The following is a 22519-nucleotide window of genomic DNA, read 5'->3' as shown; positions in this document are numbered from 1 at the left end:
GGGCCAGAACATACGGACATTTTTATGGGGCAAAGGAAGTTCTTTGATGGCCTCCTTTGAAGGAAGAAGACTCTAAGGGTAATTGATGAGAAAGGAGGTGGGGAAGTTGATGGGCTCATGGATGGAACACGACAACAGGAAAGAAAGTGATTCCATAGTCCCATGAATAAAGAATTCATGGGTGCATTTCTAAAATACCTTTGATAGGTGAAAATGATAGACTCCATTTCAGCCTAATATTCTCTTTCTGTCTTTGATCCTGTTGAAGAGAATTGTTCTTTATGGACAAGCCCCATAGGCTCCATAACAATGTAAAGTGTCATTTTTCCTCAGGAGCACCTGAAAATTTGACCCTTTGCCCCAACTCCTCCTTTCTTCCGTCAGTAGTGACAGTGCCTGGCAGCTGCCTTCTTCAGACCCTGCCACTTTGTGCAGGGAGGCAAGGCTGGGGGAGTGATCACACTTCCAGGCACTGGCTTGGCGTCGCTCTCTGTTTATTCTGTCTTTGATTATCAATCACGCTGTGTCCTCGAGGCAGGGGAGCCTGCCCCCAGCTTGTCCATCATCCCGTTTCACTGCCCTCTTGCCTCTCAAGTGTGTCAGTGTCAAGATCAACCCCTGATGATCAAGGAGTGAAAAGCATCTGATAAGCCAACCATACAAAACAAGTGCTTGGAGAATGTGGTGGAGGAATTAGCTCTTCCAGTTGCAGTCATTAGAGAAGGTGTAAATGTCAGAAAAATTTTGAAAAGTGGGTTGATTCATTGGAGGGGCCTTGAAAATGGAGTAGATTTGTTGACAGATGATGATTCTATCAAAGTTATTTATTTTTTTTAAAGAGAATTGGATTTTTGGATTCCAAAGTCAAAGCTACACAAAAAGGTACCCACAGACAAATGTTACACCCATTCCTGACCCCTTTATCCTGTTGATCTCTGCCCCATAGGTATTTTTATGATTCCTTATTTATGAATTTAGTGCTTCTGTATGCAAATACAAATAAATATAAACATCTGTATTCCCTCCACACTTTTAGTACAAAATATAGTATATATAATACTCTGGACTTTGCTTTTTTCACCTAAAAAATATTTCCTGGAAATCTTCCCTTATGAGTATACAAAAATCATCCTAATTCTTTATTAAGCCATTGTGAGATCCTATCATAGTTTGTTTAACTAGTACCCTTGTTAATAGACATTTAGATTGCTTTCAGTATTTTGCTATTATAAACAGTTTCACAGTAAATCACCTTATACATATGTTACTCTATCTATGTGGGTATATCTTTACAATAGATTATGAGAATCAGGATTATTGGGCCAAATGGAAAACGTATTTAATTTCATTAGATATCAGCAGATTTCTCTCCATACAAGTTGTATCATACTGCAATCCTGCCAGCAATGTGTAAGTGTCTGTTTCCCTAAAGCTCTCCAAAAGACTGTACAACCAAGCTTGTGAATGTTTTCAGGCAATGTGGTAAAGAAAAATGAGATCTTAGCGTAGTGTGTTGGTGGGCTGCATTTTTCTTTCTATGAGTATGATTGGACATTTTTTCATGTGTTTGAGGAGCATTCATACTTTGTTTTTAGTGTCCTTTGCCTTTTTTTTTCTTCTTAATATCAATTTCTTCTTAAGATTGTTCTTCTTAATATCAATTTATAGGTACTCTTTCTAAATTAGAATGAAAATTGAGACTCCAGTTCTCTTCCCAATTCCAAGATACTGACCCAGTTTGGGCATAAGGTCCAGGCATTTATATTTTTAAACTGTTGCTCAAGTGGTTCTGATTTGCAGCTAGGTTTGGTGGAGAGCAGACGGTTAAGTGTAGGACAGAGTGAAAGAGAGGTTGGCACCAGATTTTAAAGGATTTCAAACACCAGCCCAGAGAAATCGAATTTTATTTGGTAAACCATGTGAAGTCACTAAAGATTTCTAAATATATTTTTCAAATAAATTTTAAATAACTTCCCAGGTTTGGGGGAGTCAATCTGTAGGACAGAAAGGAATCTGGAAGGATGCTTTCTTCATAGATAGGACAAGTTGCTCTTTCTAGAGACCAAGAAAGCAGCAACTTTGTGATCAGGAATGGCGAGGTTAGTCTCCCCTATCAATTTGATCCAGACACTCATTTCACAATGGGTTGGTAGGCAGGCAACTGACCCATTCATATAGTAAAATAGGAGCAAGAGAATCAACTACAGAGTCCTTTAAATTAATCTGTTTCCCATCAAAAGAAAGTAAATCCCATAGCTGGAGGCCAGGGTTATCGTCAGCAATCCCAGAAATATCGTTAAAATAAAAGATTCAGCTTTTTATGGAGTCTTTGCCTTCAGATTTATCCATAGCTTTGGCCTGTGCTGACTTCTTGAATAGGATAGTTATATTTTATTATTAAAAAAAATTATTTTAACATGTATTTATTTTTGAGAGGCAAAGTGAGACAGAGCATAAGTGGGGGAGGAGCAGAGAGAGAAGGGAGACACAGAATCCAAAGCAGGCTCCAGGCTCTGAGCTGTCAGGACAGAGCCCGATGCGGGGCTCGAACTCACAGAGCGCGAGATCATGACCTGAGCTGAAGTCAGGTGCTTAACCTACTGAACCACCCAGCCACCCCAGGATAGTTATATTTTAAATGCCATATAAATAGATTTTATCTATGTTGTGTGTTACCCCTGGAAAGGGTTTATTAAGGTAGGTGATGAATGGTGCAGCGCAGTGGATGACACTCAAGAGATCAGAATGCCAAAGGAAAATAGAGTTTATTGCTCATGGGTCCCAGAGAGGAAATTGCAGCACGCCCCCTAGGCCCACAAGTGGAGCCAGGGTTGGGTCAGAAAGCAGCAGTAAGAGCAAGGAGGGGAGAGCCTAGGTCACTGTCTTTATTGGGGTTCCCAAGAGAAAGGCGAGGCAGGACAAAGTACATAGTTTCTGATTAGCTAGTTTGAATAATTTCACCAGGCTTTGGGCTATAGGGCTGGTCCCTAGTTGCCTGGTACCTGACCCTGGATGATTAAGGAAGAGGAATATTGTTTCCTGGCGTGCACGTGTCAGAGAGAGGAGGTAGGGCATTGGGTTGGTTGGTTTGCATTTCAGAGAGCTATTGCAGGCTGCAGATTTGCTGTCTCTAAGAACTGGCTAGCTTTGGGAAAGGCAGTCTCTCCCTAGTCAGAAAGGGTTTTTAACATGTCAAAATATCATAATATATAGAAATTTTTAAATGTGGTTAATACAATTATAAGACCTCATATGTGAAAACCCAAATTTAGAAAATAAATCTATATGATGAGCTTTCTCAAATTATACTTAGACTGGCTGTGTTATAGACTCACAAGATACAGGAAGTGTAAGGGTTTGATGATGCGTTTTCTATGTGGACCCAGAACTGCTCACCTCCTTGACTCTACCCCTCACTACCCTCTTTTTTCTCACGTGACATCTTTCTTAGGGGAGAGATGTCATGGTTGCCAAATCTGTACCTAGTGTCTCTGTGTGCCAGGCTACAGGGATTTAGAAGACAATCAAAGGTTAGTCCCTGTTGATGAACTACTCGTATCTAGTGGAAAGATAGATGTGTAAACAACCTGTTGCAATGCAGGGTGATAAGCATTATTGCAGAAGCAGCTAAAAGTATTGTGAGTGCATAGGTGAGGTAAAGATAGGTTGCAGAAGTAATTAGGAGTTCCCATGTAGACAGGGGTAGGGATAGCATTCCAGGAAGAGAAGGCATATTTCTAGAAATTGAAAATAGAAGCTGGAGCATATTGTATGGAAGAGTTAAGTGATCAGCTCGCTAAGATATACTGAGTCCAGGGAAGAAATGGCCTTGGCCGCTATGCCTAGGATTTGGATTTTATCCTGTCCTTGTTCCCTGTCCTTAGATGGCAACATAGCGACCCAGAAAACTTGTTAACATGCAAGTTAACATGATTAAGGAAGAGGAATATTGTTTCCTGGCGTGCACGTGTCAGAGAGAGGAGGTAGGGCATTGGGTTGGTTGGTTTGCATTTCAGAGAGCTATTGCAGGCTGCAGATTTGCTGTCTCTAAGAACTGGCTAGCTTTGGGAAAGGCAGTCTCTCCCTAGTCAGAAAGGGTGTCTCTGTGTGCCAGGAGCCTCACCTCTAGAAATTCTGATCAAATTGGTCTGGACCCAAGGATTGTAATTTTAACAAGTGCCCCAGGTGATTGTGCCCCACCTGTCTACCCAGGTGAGGGTAGACAGTGGATCATGCTTTGAAAAACTGTTAGAGGAGATAAAGAACTTCTGAAGCAATGGGAGAGGCTGAAATGGTCCAGGAACATTGGCAGAATGCCTGAACTCAGGTGAGACAGAGTGGGAGTAGGAGATACCACAGATATCGTAGAGAAGGAGCCGTCACAGATGGAAACTTCGAATGTAATGCCTGGCACACAGTTGGTGATTAGTAAGTTGTTGCTGGAGCTGAATTTTTCTGCAACGTCATTGCTGTCTGTGGTCAGACATGGAAGAACAAATACATGAAGAAATCTATTACCACCTCAACTTGGGAATTGAGATCCTTAAAGGATGGAAACCCAGGCCAATGCCCCACTTACAGGACCAGTCCCCACCAGGGTGTGACAGAGTTCAAGCTCCCTCCTGTCCCTCCTAAGTCATCTTAGGTCAAGGACAGTCTGTGTGGAATAACCAAATCCCACCACATGGGTTTGGATCTGTGAATCCATTTAGCTGGATCAAGACCATGCGGACTGTTTATAGGATTGCGTCCTCAAGAATGTTTACTTCTAAGCCCTGCAAAGGACTAGAGAGCTTTGGCAAAACTGTTACAAAAATGTAACAAGAAGCTGCCAAATTGATGCTGCATTTTCAGACCGAGAAGAGCCTCGTGTTCACCCAGCCCTGACTGAGACGGAACATGGAACGTAATGGAGACCTGGGGCAGGGGCAGGCAGCTGGAGCTGGGAGCTGGCCTCACACATCCCTTCCTCCGAATTGGGCCAGAGGGGGACGCTGTCTTATGGAAGAGCTGCTGTCATCCTTTGTAGGAGCCACCGTTGATCAGTGCTTTCACTGTGATTTCCCACCTCAGCACAAACATTCATTTGGGATGTAGATACTCTGCAGTCTGGAAGTGTAAAATGTTTTATTTTTAATGTCAGGTCAAAATGTTTCAGAAGATCTTTTAGTTGAAAGGAGAAAACAGGCCATGAGATCGGTTCCTTGCTATATCCCAGTTAGAACGAAGGTTGGCTTAAATCTTGGTCCTAGGTCTTCTCTGTCCTTGGGTGGGATATGTTTTGGTCAAGTAGAGAGAATACTCAATAAGAATGAGGTCGTATTAACTGAGCCTTAACCCTCACTCTGTTATTAACTAGTAGGGTAAACTTGAGCCAGTTGCTCCTTAGTGGAGTCTGTGATGGGTTTGTTCTCTGGGAAGCAGGCTCTGAAACTGAGATTTGCATACATGCGGTTAATGGGGGAGTCATCTTCGGAATAATGCTTATGAGAGGGGAGGGATACGAGAGAACAGAGAGGGAGTTTTAGTTGTAATGCAATGAACCCTTCGGAGTAGTAGTTCACTTGGAGGCAACGGGGACGTTTTTTCGATCTACCCCACTGCATCAGCCGCTGAATATGGGCTGTCCCCTAGGAAGAGTGTGACTTGGCAGAAAGGCCCCTCCTTTCTAAGGTCAGTGATTTGCAGAGAGGGAGTCAGCGGCTAACCTTCACAGCAGCCTTGCTTCTGAAGGCAGGATCTGGACAGTGCACCACAGTGTCTGCTTCAGTCCCTGTTTCATCTAATGTGCCATATATTATTGTTTCTCAGTAACGTGACTGGGTTCTGCTAGGTAATGTCCGTATCACTTCTCTGTTGCCACAATAAGGCTGTGTAATGACGACCCACACACTCCAGTGGCATGTAATTATTAAACATTCAGTCATGAGCCTGTAGGGTTCAGCTCACCTGGGCTGGGCTGGGCAAGCCTTGGTGAGGCTGGCCTATGCATGTCCAGTCAGCTGCTGGTTGGCTGGGAGGTCCTGCTGATCTTGGCTGGGCTTGAACACTTTAGGGATCAACTTGTGTCAGCTGATCTGGAATCGCCCCGTCTGGGCTGAGGCCAGGGTAACTTGGTTTAGCTTATTCTTCAGAAGTCTAGCGTGCATGTTGTTCTCATGGCGACGGTAGAGGCAAGAGCAATCCCAAATGTACAGGCTCATTTCTAGCCTCTATGTCACTTTTGCTAACATCACCTAGCACTGGCCGGAGCATGTGGTATAGATGAGCTCAGAATCGGGAGGCACGACAGTTTAACTCATCACTGTAAAGAGGAGCCACAGTCACTGGACAAAGAGTGTAGGTATGGAGAAAGGTGAAGAACTGGGGCCATTTTTTGAAATCTACTACATTCTCCAACTTCCTTCCATCTCAGCCATTTAGTGCTTTTTGTAACTTTCTCTGTGAGGTAGAGATAATGGTCTCATTTTGATTCTAATTAGGAATTTGAACTCTATCCAAATTACTCATTTCTGAATCCAGCACCCAGCACAGACTTAGCTCAGGACACTGGCTGCATTTCCAGTGTATTAACAGTGTATAACAAATACTTTGTTATTTGTATTAACAGTGTATTAACAAATACTTTGTTATTACACTCCAGTGCATTAACAAATACTTTGTTATTACACTCCAGTGCATTAACAAATACTTTGTTATTACACTCCAGTGCATTAACAAATACTTTGTTATTACACTCCAGTGCATTAACAAATACTTTGTTAATACACTCCAGTGTATTAACAAATACTTTGTGGAATGAACAAAAGTATGCTGAGAATTAAAACTAGGAATCCTTAGATTCAAGAGAAAATCTTGCTTGTAAAGTTTCAGAATCATTAGTTATTAAAAACATTTTTAAATCAGTTTTTAATTATTTATTTTATTATTATTACTAATTGTAAAATATGCTCCTTGTTAAATTTTACATAATATAGACATGTGTAGAGTGAATAGTGAAAGTGTCCACTCACCTTTTCCATTCCCTAGAGGCGACCATTGTTACCAACTAGATGTCCTTCTGGACATTTTCCAGTGTCTATTCCTGTACAGATGTATTTTCTTTTATTTCCTTTTAAGCAAGAATAATGTCTACTATGCATTTTCTTCAGCAACTTGCTTTTTTAGCTCAATGAGACGTAGTAAAAAAAAACCAACAACATGAATCTGGCAATTTTTTTTAATTACTTTGTAATTAATTCATGACAGCAAAAATGTACATTTAAAAAACAGTTTAGGGACGCCTGGGTGGCTCGGTCAGTTAAGCTTCTGCCTCTTGATTTCGGCTCAGGTCATGATCTCACGGTTTGTGGCATCCACCCCCACGCTTAGGATTCTCTCTCTCCCTCTCTCTGTCTGCCCCTCCCCTGCTGTCTCTGTCTCTCTCTCTCAAAATAAATAAGTAAACATAACAAATAGTTTATATGGGGGCGCCTGGGTGGGTCAGTGGGTTAAGCATCCGACTTTGGCTCAGGTCACGATCTCGCGGTTTGTGAGTTCGAGCCCCGCGTTGGGCTCTGTGCTGACAGCTCGGAGCCTGGAGCCTGCTTCAGATTCTGTGTCTCTCCATCTCTCGGCCCCTCCCCTGTTCATGCTCTGTGTCTCTCTGTCTTTCAATAATAAATAAACGTTTAAAAATTTTTTAAAAAGTAGTTTATATGTACGAAGCATATAATTTTTCACTTTGCAGAGCGCTTTGTCCTCATATAAGCTGTGGGCTCCCATGCCTTTGAACTGCCTCTGTGAAAAACTGTCACAATTTGGGGGGAAGAAAGCAGATTCTTTGTCTTTGCATTTTGATCTGCTTTAGAGGAAATCAAGTTCCTTGTTTGTGTACTTTCAGTGATCCTAATCAAATAAACCAAAGTAATAGTTAAATTGTAATCATCCCCTTTTTATGAGTAAAAGAGCAATGGTCTGTGGTACTCAAGCCCTATAACCTCTGTATCTGTAAAACCATGGCTGTTTCTACTGTAGTACTATTCAGTGGGTAGCAATGTGGGCAGTAAGTGATAGAGTCCTTTCACCAATATATCTATGATCACATCTTTGCTGACTTTATTTTTTTCACTTTTTTTTTTTTAAATACAGGGAGTCATTTGGCAGATAAAAATTTTTGCAGGGTTGAGGGAAACACTGTGACCTGGGAGGGATGTAGCATTTTCATCTCAGAGATGTTAAACTGATTTCCAGACTTAAGAGTTGCCATATTCAAACTTCCCATCCACCTAGTGATACGTTCAAGAACCATTTCGAAGTATAATAATTTGTTTTTAGGGCTTGATGTTAAAAAAAAAATACATAATGGTTAAAAACTTCTGTACATTTAGTAACACTTTGCTTGAAATTGTGTTCACTTACAAAATTTGTATAATGAGGGAAGCTGGGTGGATCAGTGGGTTAAGGTGTCCGACTCCTGATTTCAGTTCAGGTCACGATCTCATGGTTCGTGAGATCAAGCCCATCATGGGGCTTGGCACTGACAGCGCAGAGCCTGCTTGGGATTCCCTCTCTCTGCCCCTCCCCTGTTCATAGTGTCTCTCTCTCTCTCTCTCTCTCTCTCTCTCTCTCTCTCTCTTTCTCTCTCTCTCTCTCTCAAAAAAAAAATAAATAAACTTAAAAAATTGTATTATGGAGAGCTCTACATTTTTGGAGTTAAAATGAACCTATTGGGCAGGTCTGAACATAGGCTTGTTTCTCTCTATAGCAATGACATGGTTCACTGAGTCTCAAAGTGATTGTGTAATAAAAGTGAGGAAATGACAGAGATTTTAGACTCAATAAATAATGAAAACTAAAAAAAAAAAAAGTTTTTTTAAAAACAGAAACAAAAACTAAAATAAATTTAAAAGCTCCTTGGTGAGATGGGGTGATGACTCATTCCCAGGATAGAGTTGGCAATCTTCTTCCAGGGGTGAGTCAGCAGCCTTCACTCTCACTTTGCTCCTTCTGATTCACTACCTACCATCAGGGTAGGCACAGATGGGGCTTGATTATCTGTAGAGAATTGACTTTCAAAATGAGTTTATTCATTTATATCTACATTTACTTATTCACTTGGGGAACTTGTGTTCAAACAAAATGTTAGCTGAATGTGTGCAACTAATGAAAGCTGTTCTAATTAACTCAGGACGGAGACTCAGAGCTTCCCACTTATTTCGGTCTCGTCACACCCATATTCATTCACATTTCATTTCCTTGAAGATAATGAAAAACCCATGCGAGTGGTGGATGATGAGGACCTGGTAGACCAGCATCTCATTGGTGAGCTGAGGAAAGAGTATGGAATGACCTATAATGACTTCTTCATGGTGCTCACAGACGTGGACCTGAGAGTCAAGGTACGGGTTTCTGTTTTAGACAGTACAGTTCCATTCCTTAGAATAGCAACTCTGAATTTTTTGTCAATGAATCTATTAGACGTATGAATAAGCACAAATTATTTTATTAAGTGGGAAGGTTTTGAAAAGGTCCAGATATTCCACGTTATCTTACAGAATTTGTGCCTACAAATGTAGTCTATGGAAAGAACTGGGTTGGATGACCTTGTATGGCCCAGCTGTTTGACTCAGACTAAACTCTTCTGTAACATCAATGTCATGCATTCATCAGACACTGGTTGAGTAGCTATGATGTCCCAGGCCCTGGGGATAAAAGATGAAAAGTAGTTGGCTTCTTCCTTCAAGAAGGTCAGATTTAACATGGACCCACTCTGGAAGGGCCTGGAAGTTTTACCTCTCAATCCCACGTGGACAAGACAGTAGGGTTTTATACCTACTTTCTTCTTATGCTTAGGGACAGAAGTTCTGAACCATGAAAAATCGTGCCATGTAATAATACTAATAATACTAATACTAATGCTAATACTAGCAAAAATAGCTAACTTTATTAAGTATCTTCCTTACGCTAGACACTTACCTCAACCCTTTACAATCCCTATCTCAAATCTCTGAGATAAATAATGAGTATTATCTTCATTTCACAGAAGAACAAAGATAGGCCCAGCGTGGTTAAGTAACATGCCCAAGTTTACCCACTTAGCATTGCGCTTGGTACCCACACAGGCTGACTCCAGATTGCACTGTCTTTACTATTCTAGTGCACCAATAGCATACCATGCTTACATGAAGATCATCAGGAGAAAGGTCACCTGGGCCATCAGAATAGGTCATTCAACCTGTAGTCCTCTTCTGGATCTAGAGAGAGTTCCCTTCTTTAATGCATTCCTCACTTGCGTTGCCCCACCTATAACGTGAGGGGCTGAACTGGATGGGCCCAAAGGTCTCTGCCAGCTTTTACATTCTAGCTTACTGAATTCCCACTGGGGGCATATCTCCAAGCCATGTCCAGACTTCCCTGTAGTTTATGCTGACAATGCTCAGCCAGCCATCAAATCCATCTTAGGTTGCTGTTATAAGTGCAGGAAGCTCTGATCCAGGAAACTGAATTGCATTATCTTTAAGGTGGATTCCAACTTTTTTTCTAAGGATACACATAGAAACATGGTCTAATTTTAAATGATGCTTGCTCAATAAAACAGCCTCTGGGAATCACAAAGAGTTTATCTAGATTCCTGATGGCCAGAGAACGGTGCTCCTTCTGGTGGAAAATTACCCTGATAGTTCAAGTCAGATATTCCAACAGGTTGTTCCATTTCCGTGTCAATTACAGCACTTCTCACCTTCTCCTCAGTTGTGTAGCGAATAGGAACCAGCATAGTCCCAGAGGTAGGGAAGTGAGCCTAGGATATGTGTGATAAGGAAGTCATGGACCCTTTCCCATAAAAGGCACGCAGTTAAGAAATTCTCATTAAACATAAGGGACAGTTGCTTCATGGATTCTGAACCCCAAAACATCAGCAGAGGTATTTTTGCAGAGGAGGATGTGTAAATCAATGAACCCTCGAGACTCTGATTTCTCCAGCGCTCCCCTGAATTTTCCCAGGCCCTCTATCCTCTGAGCAGAGGGAAGAAACACCCTTAAACATTATATGCTTTCTATTCTTTCTTAAACAGCAATACTACGAGGTACCCATAGCGATGAAGTCTGTGTTCGATTTGATCGATACATTCCAGTCCCGAATCAAAGATATGGAAAAGCAGAAGAAGGAGGGCATTGTTTGCAAGGAAGACAAGAAGCAGTCATTGGAGAACTTCCTGTCCAGGTACCTCACCTTTGGAGTCCCTGAGGAGGCAGGTGGGGATGTGTTCTGAGTGAGTTAATGAAAAGGCTAAGGAAACACAAAGTAGATGTGTGTGCAGACCTGCCCAGATGAAAGGTCCGTGTACCTCATGGCCCTCTGGCCACTGGACTTAGTGTTTTCCTGTCAAAAGGGCTCTGGTCACAAGGTTGACTGCGGTCAGCTCCAAGCTTGAATGTTGATTTGGTGGCTTTGGATAGGCCTTTTCTCTCTTTTCTGCTTCTTTCTTGGCACAGAATAAAGTATTCTGACCTGTGAGGGTTAATTTATTCCATCAGTGAATTTGGAGGGCTTTATATACTGCATTTTTATTTTACATATTTATTTATTAGGCCCTTCTGGTTTCAAACAGGATTTGTAACACTCTGCTTGATTTTCTGCTTCCTTCCAGCTCTGCAGAAAACAATAAAAGCCCCTCTAGGACCTCAGAAGGAGAAATGCTCTTTACCCAGCTCCCTGATTCCCTGGGGAGGAGGGTTTATTGAAAACCATTGTAGGGAAACTTCAGTAAATACACAGAGAAGACTGTTAAAAAAAATTGCTCCACTTCCTCCCTTCTCCATCCCTTCCCCTATGCTGGATGAAAATTCTACAGGGCCTTTGGGGCCCTAGGAGATGCAAAACTACAGAAGTTCCACATACAGCAAATAAATGCACAGAGATCTCCGTGTAACATCTCCCCTCCCCAACACCTCCCCCCCCGCCCCCACCCAGCTGTACTGTGTGGCCAAGAGGCTCCAGAAATGGAGCAAGCATTTACTTGGAGGCTCATTAACTTGGAGGCTGTGAACTTCCTTACTTGTGTCTATAAAGCATGTTCTCTATGTATGAGTCGGAGAATCAAGGATTCTCTGTTTAGTAAGTAGGTAGATAATCTGAACTCCTCTAGATTCAGGAGGCTTGGGTCTCTTAAAACATAACCTCATGATGTGTAAAGAGCACAGGACTTACTGTTCATCCAAGTTTGGGGTCTGCAGTTTACCAGCTATGTTGCCTCTATGGCCCTGACTCCATCCCAGGGTTTCTGGGATCACTTTTTTTTTAAATTTTTTTTTTTCAACGTTTATTTATTTTTGGGACAGAGAGAGACAGAGCATGAACGGGGGAGGGGCAGAGAGAGAGGGAGACACAGAATCGGAAACAGGCTCCAGGCTCTGAGCCATCAGCCCAGAGCCTGACGCGGGGCTCAAACTCACGGACCGCAAGATCGTGACCTGGCTGAAGTCGGACGCTTAACCGACTGCGCCACCCAGGCGCCCCTGGGATCACTTTTTGTATGCTCACCTCTGTGCCAAGCACTTCACCTTCCCAAGTTTAATCTTTACAACAATCCTATGAGCTGAATACTGTAACTATTGTTGAGTTGTAGAGGGGACAACTGAGGCTGACAGAGATCAAGTAAGTAACTTTCGGCCATCACCCAGCTAGTGTCAGCTCTGGGACTCACGGCGCCACCCAAGGCCCGTATTCTTTTCGAATACTCCTTTTGAAAATATAATGTGAATTATTTTTAGTCTTGGACCCAGGAGCCCAAGAGAGACATCCCTAAAACCACAGGATTTCAGAGCTGAAAGGAACCTGAGGTTCTTCCTTCATCCCAATTTTCAGTGCAATGCAAGCATCTGGAATGGAGATGGAAGGTGCCTGACTTTATAAGGACTTGAGGCTCAACCCAGTCTTCAGTCCACTCTCTTAGCTGAGAAAGGGCTCTAACTCTCCACCTGACAGGTGGCTCCTTGTCTAGTCTTGGGGGCACTGAAACATCAACTTCTGATCCAAGGTCATCCCTCTCTATGGCAGTGACTTAGAAGATGGATGGTCAAAGCTTATTGTTGCCCTTGAGGTGTTTTTCTTCCTTTACCTTCCTTCCCCCGTTCTCCCCTACCCCTTCCTTCCCTTGCTTTCTTCCTTAGCTCTCTCTTAAACTTTTAAGTTAGGCTTTTAATCTTATTATTCTATTTACAACCTAGCAAATTTTAGCCATCACTTTTACGGGGCTTTGAATAATGTTTGATCTGGCTTACAAACTCAATAATTAAACAATTTTATTATTTCAAACGGGCATTTTATATTTAATATATATTTTTGAGTTGTTGAAATAAACAAACAAAATCTTTCTGAGTACTTTAATGATCCATAAGTTTAATTAGTTAATCTTGTGAATACAGTGAATCTAGAGTTTCTCAGGTGTTCCAAGCACTTAAAACCACACATCTAAACCAATTACTCAATTATAAATTCTAATTTAAAGTTTCAAGGTTGTCATTTTATTGAGCCAAATTCTCTTAAGTTTCACAAGTACATATATTGTGTATATAAAGAAGACCAGGATCGTTCTTAGAAGTATAAATTATCACTATGATTGATTCTTTGAAAACTTGCTCTTCTTAATTCTAATTTTTTTTTTCAAAGTTTATTTATTTATTTTTTGGGACAGAGAGAGACAGAGCATGAACGGGGGAGGGGCAGAGAGAGAGGGAGACACAGAATCGGAAACAGGCTCCAGGCTCCGAGCCATCAGCCCAGAGCCTGACGCGGGGCTCGAACTCACGTACCGCGAGATCGTGACCTGGCTGAAGTCGGACGCTAAACCGACTGCGCCACCCAGGCGCCCCTCTCTTCTTAATTCTAAATCTTCCAGGACTATAAGATGCATACCTGCTGAACCAACCTCGTAAACTCAGGTTGCCCAGCCTCTACAGCAGGCAGTTACTACCCAGTCCATTGATGTTATTTATAACCAAGGATTTGGGCCAGCCCTGAGAGCTGCAGCTACAGACATCCTGATTTTTCTTACCATTCCCAGGCAGGCTGCCTTTTTCACCCTGTCATGGGTTTCAAAACATGACAGGGAAAGCTTGACATTATCTCAATTTTGCTCACACCCGAAGCTCTCAGTGCTCATTCCAGTTGATAACTGACTTGAATTTGGCATATCTTTGATTTTTAAGACTTGGACCCACATTTTGCCTCTAAAGTCTTTTGTACTGGTTAGGGCACTGTGATGCGTAAATGTATCTCCTTTCTAATGTCAGAACCTTACGGGCTTTCATATTCCGTACTATTTTAGGAACATGCATCTGTTGTGGATACTCAGGATGGATATGGTTATAATTTAGATGTCCTGTAGCTATGCATGATTTGTGGTCACAACTCATGAAATCACTGTGCTGATGATTATCATTGATCTTAAAAATTAATGTGGAGTTGTGTATACCCTAAAGGTTTGAGTCAGACAGCCCTGAGTTTGATTCCTGGTTTCTTCATTTATTGACTGTGTGACCTTGGGCTGATTACTTAACTTCTCCAGGCTTTAGTTTTCTCATTTGCGAAAGGCAGATAAGAAACGTATTTATTCTTAAGAGTTGTGAAAAGTAAATTCACAACAATGGCCCATGACCTAGTACAAAGTAAGTAATCGATAAATGCTGGCTATTAGTATTGGGACAAGTTAATCAGCTGCTAGTTAGAGAATTTTGTCATGAAGGAAGAAGTAGGAGGAAATTTAGTAAACACCTCAGGATTGAAACCCAGGCAAAGAGAACTGAAGGAAAAAAAAAAATTAAATAGCAGTTCTATAAATAAATGAGTATCCAAATGGGAATTTTCCTTCAAATTTGCTGAGTTGTTGGTGAGTCTATACAGCCTGGTTTCAGCTGACCAGACTCTAAAGCCAGTCTGGTCTTTAGTGACACTCATCTGGTTCAGGCTATAATTACGTTCCTCTGAGACAGAAGCCCCAAAGACTGGCAAATGCACACTAATCTGGGAATGCCAGTTAAGGGGAGTAAACACACACACAGCTCATAGAATTTTTATTTACTGATAAGTTAAAGTGACAGAAAAACTATTTGCCCGAAATAGGGATCTGGGCCACACTGACATCTCTTGTTACATCCTTTGGAAGTTACTTCCTTCAGTGTTGTGAGCTGGAGTCTTGTGTCTCAATGTGAAGATCCGTGGGAGAAAGAATCATTACTTAGGGGGAATGACCTTTGCCTGGTTCTGTCTGCGACAGGGAGTCTCAGATCCTGTCCCCATCCAATCAGGACAGCATTCAGTGGTGCACACAGGTAAACAAGCCAAAATATACCTCACCCAAAATAGCTCCTTCCAGGATACCCTACAGCTCTGTGTGAGGCCAGGAAGGCTGGCCTGGTTTGGATGCTGGCTGGGGGGCCAGAGCTGGGCTGGCATGCCTCCTAAGGAAGCCGGGAGAGTACAGGAGACCATGTTTGTGATCACTGTTCCCTTTCCCGGGAGACCTCGGACAATCTCAGACACTCCTCTCCCCTCCTCCGTGCCAGATACACTCATCTCCCTATCCTCAGTGGAGATTTTAGTTTTTCTTTTCCTTTGAAGAGAAACAAGCAGAGGAAGCAAATATAATGTCACAGTAAGCAGTTCTTGGCGAGCCTTCCTACAGGCGTCCATTCAGAGGTTGTATTTCATCAGACTATCATTTTCTCTCATTCACCCAAACCACTCTTCCCCCAAGAGGCCATTTTCTTCGGGGTTGAAAACTCTCATGTTCACTGTGAGGCTAGAATGAGCGTAGGGAGAGAAGTCACGAATAAAATCGAGTGGCTTCCAGCTCAGTGAGTGTACTAACACCCCACAGGAGTCTGCACAGTAGGCAGAAAGCAAAACCCCTCCTCCAGTGAAGGTGGAGTTTGAGATAACTCCATACAGTTGCCCCTGGGATGCATTCCCTCTCTCCTTCGTATCTCCTTTGGGACCCTGAGTGTATGAGCCAAGCCTCAGGATCCCTGAGGGGGATAAACTAGGGAAACCATTGGCCTGGGAGTCAGAGAAATCTTATTTTGGTACCGCCTCTTAGATGTACTAGTTAGGCAGGTTACTTCTCTAAGCCCCATTTTGTCATCTGTACAATGAAGACAATAAGCTGTGCCTTCACTGACCTCTAATGTTGTCAGTATAGATGAACGTGAGCTGTGAAATGATACGCAAACATGAGGATTGACTAAGTTATCATATGGCATGGGAGACAAACGTCCAAGGTCTATTAACGGACAAACGTCTACATCTAAGAAGCCCACGGATTAAGCCACCATCTATACCCATGTCATCACATGAATAACTTACACTGACAGATTTTAGCCTAAGTCTTATAATACCTCTTTGAAGCTGATGCTATTTTTCATTCTAGAGATAAGGAAAAACTGAGACTCAGATGAACTCAGCGATGTGCTCAAGGAACCCAAAAAGTAGCAGTGACAAAACATGAACTCGGGTTTCTAGGTTACAAGACAAAAGCTCTTTCTACTACCCTAGTGTGTTGGAGCAGCAAGTTTGTTATATATGCTACAGTCCTAGGCTCGAGATGTAGCCCTATCCCACTTCACAGAGGACTCTATAATGTTGGGTCTTACTAATGAGAGTAGGCTGTGTTTTAGGACTTGCATTTGCCTCTGGAAGAACAACTGGCTACTGAGAAAGGCACACAGGGCTTTGTTTTCCCAGGAATTCTCCTTGGCCCCTGGAACCGCTTTGCCACTTTCCTTCTTCCTGTCACTGTCACCGCCTTAAAACTTAGTTCTCTTTTTTCTACTCTGTTTCCAATCCATACATTTGATTCTTAACCCCCTCCAAGCCTGAGCAAACTCTATTAGATTGTGAGTTTTCTTCAGTTTTCTTTGGATTCCCTATTTCTGTGGCTACAACATAACATAACGATTTGGGCCAGTCCTCATTGCGTCTAAAACTCCGAGTCTCCGGAAGTGACTTCTTCGGGCACCGTGGCCAGACTCACGCCTGATGTTTCGTGCAAATGCCACAGTCAGCAGACCGTGAAGTTACAACGGAAAGAGAGCAAGAAATGTGGAAATGCAGTTTAATGACTTTTATGTGCTAGGAGATACTTCTAAGGGCCGGTGTTTTATATTCTGGGCACAGGAAAACCCTACAGCCAAAGCGAGTCTGCTTTCTTACACTAGCCTCTATTGTTTGAAGCAGTAATCACGGCCTCCTGTCTGTTCCAGGTTCCGATGGAGGAGGCGGTTGCTGGTGATCTCTGCCCCTAATGATGAAGACTGGGCCTATTCACAGCAGCTCTCGGCCCTCAGTGGCCAGGCCTGCAATTTTGGTGAGTGGGAAGCTTTGTCATCACCGTTTTCCCATACCACTCTCTTCCTGGTCAATTCTAAAATGGAACATAGAAGCTTAGATCATCCAAATATTCCTCAGTCCAGACTGGAGATTCCCAGACACTTACTCAATTGTGTTGAGTATAAAGTTGCTTTCAGACTCAAGATTTAGTCCACTGGAGTTTTTTTGTTTTGTTTTGTTTTCTTTCTTTTTTTTCTCAATATTTTCCCCCCTTGGATTCTTCACTGAAGTGTTTGAAAATAACTACTGTTTTACTTTCAGTGATCTGTGCTATGTGCCTTCTTGTTTGATTTGTTAAAACTTGTCTCAACATTATAAACCTCAGGTATCATCATTTACTTAGATAATACTTAGGTGAAAACATTGGGGGGGGTACTTCTCCATAGATGAAATGCCTTTTGTAAAAACATGAATGGCTTTGAGAATTAATATGTTAATGGAAGTAAAATGTACTATATTGCCATTCCCTCAAAAAGGATTTTGATCTATAATTGGGCATCAAAGACAGCAAGATCTCTTAAACAGAATCTTATTTTTAAGACAAGTAGGTCAAAGAGAAACATAGTTTATTATTTATTTATTTTTTGTAGTGAACTGCTTAGTGTTTTGAAAAGTAACATTTGCTTTCTTTACCAAAATGACTATCTTGGTGACCTAAAGTATCATTTTGAATGTGGACATACAGAAAGGAAAATGAATGGTTATTATGCATAGACCTTATTACTAAGTTCAATGGTGAACCAAGGAGCTAAGGGCAATTTCAAAAGTGGAACTCACAACTGAAGTCTCATTTAAAATACACTTCTGCAGAGGAAGAATTTGAACAGTTGTTAGAGGGGTGGAAAAGTAGCTAGGAGCCACAGATTTTAAAAATTCCTAATTGGAGGGGCGCCTGGGTGGCGCAGTCGGTTGAGCGTCCGACTTCAGCCAGGTCACGATCTCGCGGTCCGGGAGTTCGAGCCCCGCGTCAGGCTCTGGGCTGATGGCTCAGAGCCTGGAGCCTGTTTCCGATTCTGTGTCTCCCTCTCTCTCTCTGCCCCTCCCCCGTTCATGCTCTGTCTCTCTCTGTCCCAAAAATGAATAAACGTTGAAAAAATTAAAAAAAAAAAAAAAATTCCTAATTGGAACACAGATGAATCAGCATTATTTTGATACTTCTGTTAGGAAGAAGAATCATTTATTAGTTACAAAACTGTGCCTGATTTATAAAAAGATGGGGGTGTAGGTTTTGTAAAGCATTAACAGAGCCTGGGTCCCTGCTATGACACAGTACCTAGAAATTAGAAATACATTTCAATTTTAAGATGTGAAATAATAACACACACAAGCAAGCAGAAAACAAGTTCATAATAGTAAGAACAACTAGAAAAGTCGTGAATTTTTATGTATACTCCTATTATCAAATAATTTAAAATTTTATAACAATATATAAGATTTTTTTGTATTGTTAAGCATATTTTAAATTATTTAGAACCACCAATGTTGCTAGGTAAGACAGAAGTTCTTAGAGCAGTTAATGACTCTTCACAATAAGAATATAAATAAAATCGTGGATTATTAATTTTCTAAAGACATCTTTGGAGCAGTTATTAGGTGGTGTTTCATTTTTAATCTATGCACACAGAACCTAAATCACATTAGTGTAAGCAAACCCTTTTGTAATATACAGGAAATGTAAACAAGTCATATTTTCCGGGAATAATGAAATTCGTGATCTTCCCTTTAGAAAACATGACTCAACAACATGCAGAACAGAATGCTTCACTTCTCTGGGAGAAGAGCAAAGACCACAAACTCTTTTTTTTTTTTTTCTTTCTTTTTTTTTTAGGAATAGCCTTTTGCTTGAATTTTAGCTCCTCCTTAAAACAGCCCTACCCCGACAGCTTTCAGTTTTCTCCCCTGAACAATAAGCACCATCAAAATTCATATTCATAGTCCCCAGTTATGACCCTGACAAGGTTGGCATTTTGTCTAACACCATGAAATCTTGATATGATGAACTGACAGCCCCCTTGTCCTCCTAGGTTTTCTCTCCTGAACCCCTTCACATGTACTTCATCTTCAAAAGAATTCCAACAAGCTACCAAGGCATGACCTTCTCTCCTTTCCTGAAACTTTAGCTGAGGGTGGGAAGCCAAGCTGTGCTTGCTTAAGCGCTTCTTTGAATCCTCTAAATAAGTGATAAGAAACTGCCCTTTAAGCTGACAAACTTCTGTGCGAGGAAGCCAGAACTCTTCCTCTGACACTCCCATACATGGTTCTGCAGTCTTTTCTCTAAGACAGTTGAATTATCCGTGTGAGTATTGAAATTTCAGGAATGACTCTTTTTCCAGAATGCTAATCGGCTCAGATTATCCCAGACGTTTTAATGTTCTGATGGCTTCATTTTTGTTTTGTTATTTAATAGAAGCACAGTTTAAGAGCAGATTCTTTTGTTTCAATCTACAAACCAAAGCAAACCAACCCACACCTGACCCTGTTGATAATCCTAAATCTGCAATTGGTCTTTTTCAAGGTTTTAAAAGTATTTGATTACTTTTTTATGGGGAAAGATGAATTGTTTTACCTAATCAGGTTATGTTCTATATTGTTTTTAAGGTAGAAATTTCTAATTGTCAGATGTTGGCCTTTGGAAGTAAAAGATGATTTACCAATTCTATGGCTTTCTTTTTTCTTTCAGGTCTGCGTCACATAACCATTCTGAAACTTTTAGGGGTTGGAGAGGAGATTGGGGGAGTTTTAGAACTGTTCCCAATTAACGGTAAAGTGCTGTTATTTTAAAACAGTATGAACTCCTTTTAAGTTCTGTTAGGGATGCCTGGGTGGCTCAGTCAGTTCAGCGTCCGACTTCAGTTCAGGTCCTGATCTCGCAGTCCATGAGTTCGAGCCCTGCGTTAGGCTCTGTGCTGACAGCTCAGAGCCTGGAGCCTGCTTCAGATTCGGTGTCTCCCTCTCTCTCTGCCCCTCCTCCGCTTGTGTTCTATCTCTCTCTCTCTCTCCCTCTCTCTCTCTCTGTCTCTCTCTGTCTCTCTCTGTCTCTTTCTCTCTCTCTCTCTCCAGTAAATAAATAAATATTTAAAAAATTTTAGGGGCACCTGGGTGGCTCAGTTGGTTAGGGGTCCGACTTCAGCTCAGGTCATGATCTCACAATCCGTGAGCTTGAGCCCCGCGTCAAGCTCTGTGCTGACAGCTCAGAGCCTGGAGCCCCCTTCAGATTCTGTGTCTCCCCTCTCTCTCTGCCCCTCCCCTGCTCATGCTCTGTCTCTGTCTCAGAAATAAATAAAACCATTAAAAAAAACTTTAAAAAAATAAAAAATTTTAAGTTCTATTAAATTATATTAAACTATATGCAAGCAGTGGGTGTGCCTCTAAGGTGAACGCAGTTCACAAATCCACCTACCTCTTGTGTGTATGCACCTGTGTGTGCACGTGTGCACACAGGAAGTAGAGTGCACTCACTAATATTGTTCTTTATATAAAATAATTCAAAAATGACAGTAAAAATATCCATTTTCTTGACTAGAATAATGCTTTCTGTCTGTATAGGACTTTATGATTTACAAAGCATTTTTATCTATGTAATCTCATTTAATTCCCACAATAATTTTATGAGGCACATGGGTCATATCTTACTGATTCCCTCTCAGCACATGAGGACAAATGCTTGAAAGGCTCAGAAACGCTGTAAAAAAAATGACTAGCGATTAAAGTTTTCAGAAAGCAAATCAGTTCTTCTTTCCAAGATCAAGCTATTCACATGAGATAATGTGCATAAAGTCCTTGGCCCAGAAAGCCTCAGCACCCTCCCCATTCCCCCTCTTCTTTTCACTGACCATAATAGTTGAAATACATTTATTCACATCTTATATAATTGGTATTTTCCCCCTCTGACAAGAAAATAAGCTTTTTGTTATAAAAACCACAGTATCAAAAGGAAATCCATACTTGCAAAGAAGTAACTAAGCTAATTGGTAATAAACTTAGTAATACAAACAATATAATCTTTGTTCATGACAAACTTGAAAGAAGTTGATCTTGCCAGAATTAAATTAGAGGACTGGTTTTATATTTTGTAACATTCCTATAAAAGAGACATCATGTGTCCTAAAGTTTGATGCTAATAATGTTGCAGAACATTAGGGACATTTAATTTCTAGTGGAAACCCCCAGCAACCTTCTTTAATTGGATTTTGAACCAAAGGGAATAGACTCATGTGTCCTCTGTCTATTCTCATAGTGAGTTCTTCTCATTTAGATGTTTGCTTGAGTGGTGACTCTTCAATCCACTAACAACTTTTTTAACCCTCTTCTAGGGAGTTCTGTTGTGGAGCGAGAAGACATATCAGCCCATTTGGTGAAAGACATCCGTAACTATTTTCAAGTGAGCCCGGAGTACTTCTCCATGCTTCTAGTTGGAAAAGATGGAAATGTCAAATCCTGGTATCCTTCCCCAATGTGGTCCATGGTGATTGTGTATGATTTAATTGATTCGATGCAACTCCGGAGACAGGAAATGGCCATTCAGCAGTCACTGGGGATGCGCTGCCCAGAAGATGAGTACGCAGGCTACGGTTACCATAGCTACCACCAAGGATACCAGGATGGTTACCAGGATGACCACCGTCATCATGAGAGTTACCACCATGGCTATCCTTACTGAACAGAAACACGTAACCGTAGCCCCAGCCAGTTTCCCCTGCAGCTGTTAAAGCCACAAGTGGCCAGCTATGCAAAGGAGTTCTTCCACACTGCCTACATTCCCTGCCTTTTTCTTTCTGTGTTCTTCCAAGATTAAATAAATAGCAAACTTTTGCCTACTTGTGAGTTGTTATTGAAACCTTACATCATAAAGATGTTTAAAAGAATTGTTTGTTTCTCTAACTGGTGGGGACCTGGTGCTGAACGGACACTGCCCTTTTCTTACATGATAGACATTATTTGGAACACATAATTCTATATAAAAGTATTAATACCTCTTATTTACTTTTTAAAAGTAATAATTGGCAAGTAAAACTGATTGTTAAAGAAAATTAAGGACCACAGCACAGATGTTTTCAGGAAACATCTGATCACATGTAACAGAGGAAATAGCTTCTTAACACTTTTGGAAATGTCAGTCTAAAAGTGATTGAGATGGCCCTGCTTCCTATT

At 41.4% G+C, this 22519-nt stretch overlaps 1 protein-coding gene across 1 annotated transcript in view; it reads left to right on the top strand.

Moving 5' to 3' along the window:
* CCDC80 (coiled-coil domain containing 80) overlaps positions 1-22185 on the top strand; it is a 38433-nt gene extending 16248 nt beyond the window's left edge. The window contains exons 4-8 of the mRNA XM_043594182.1: positions 9244-9380; positions 11055-11203; positions 17242-17345; positions 20049-20129; positions 21682-22185. Coding sequence (XP_043450117.1) covers positions 9244-9380; positions 11055-11203; positions 17242-17345; positions 20049-20129; positions 21682-22028 — 818 coding nt within the window. The 3' untranslated portion in view covers positions 22029-22185. The remainder of the gene's footprint in view (positions 1-9243; positions 9381-11054; positions 11204-17241; positions 17346-20048; positions 20130-21681) is intronic.
* The last annotated feature ends 334 nt before the right edge of the window (positions 22186-22519 follow it).

The sequence above is a fragment of the Prionailurus bengalensis genome, chromosome C2 (assembly GCF_016509475.1).
Source record: "Prionailurus bengalensis isolate Pbe53 chromosome C2, Fcat_Pben_1.1_paternal_pri, whole genome shotgun sequence".
Lineage (NCBI taxonomy): Eukaryota > Metazoa > Chordata > Mammalia > Carnivora > Felidae > Prionailurus > Prionailurus bengalensis.
This window is presented reverse-complemented; position numbering and strand designations above follow the sequence as displayed.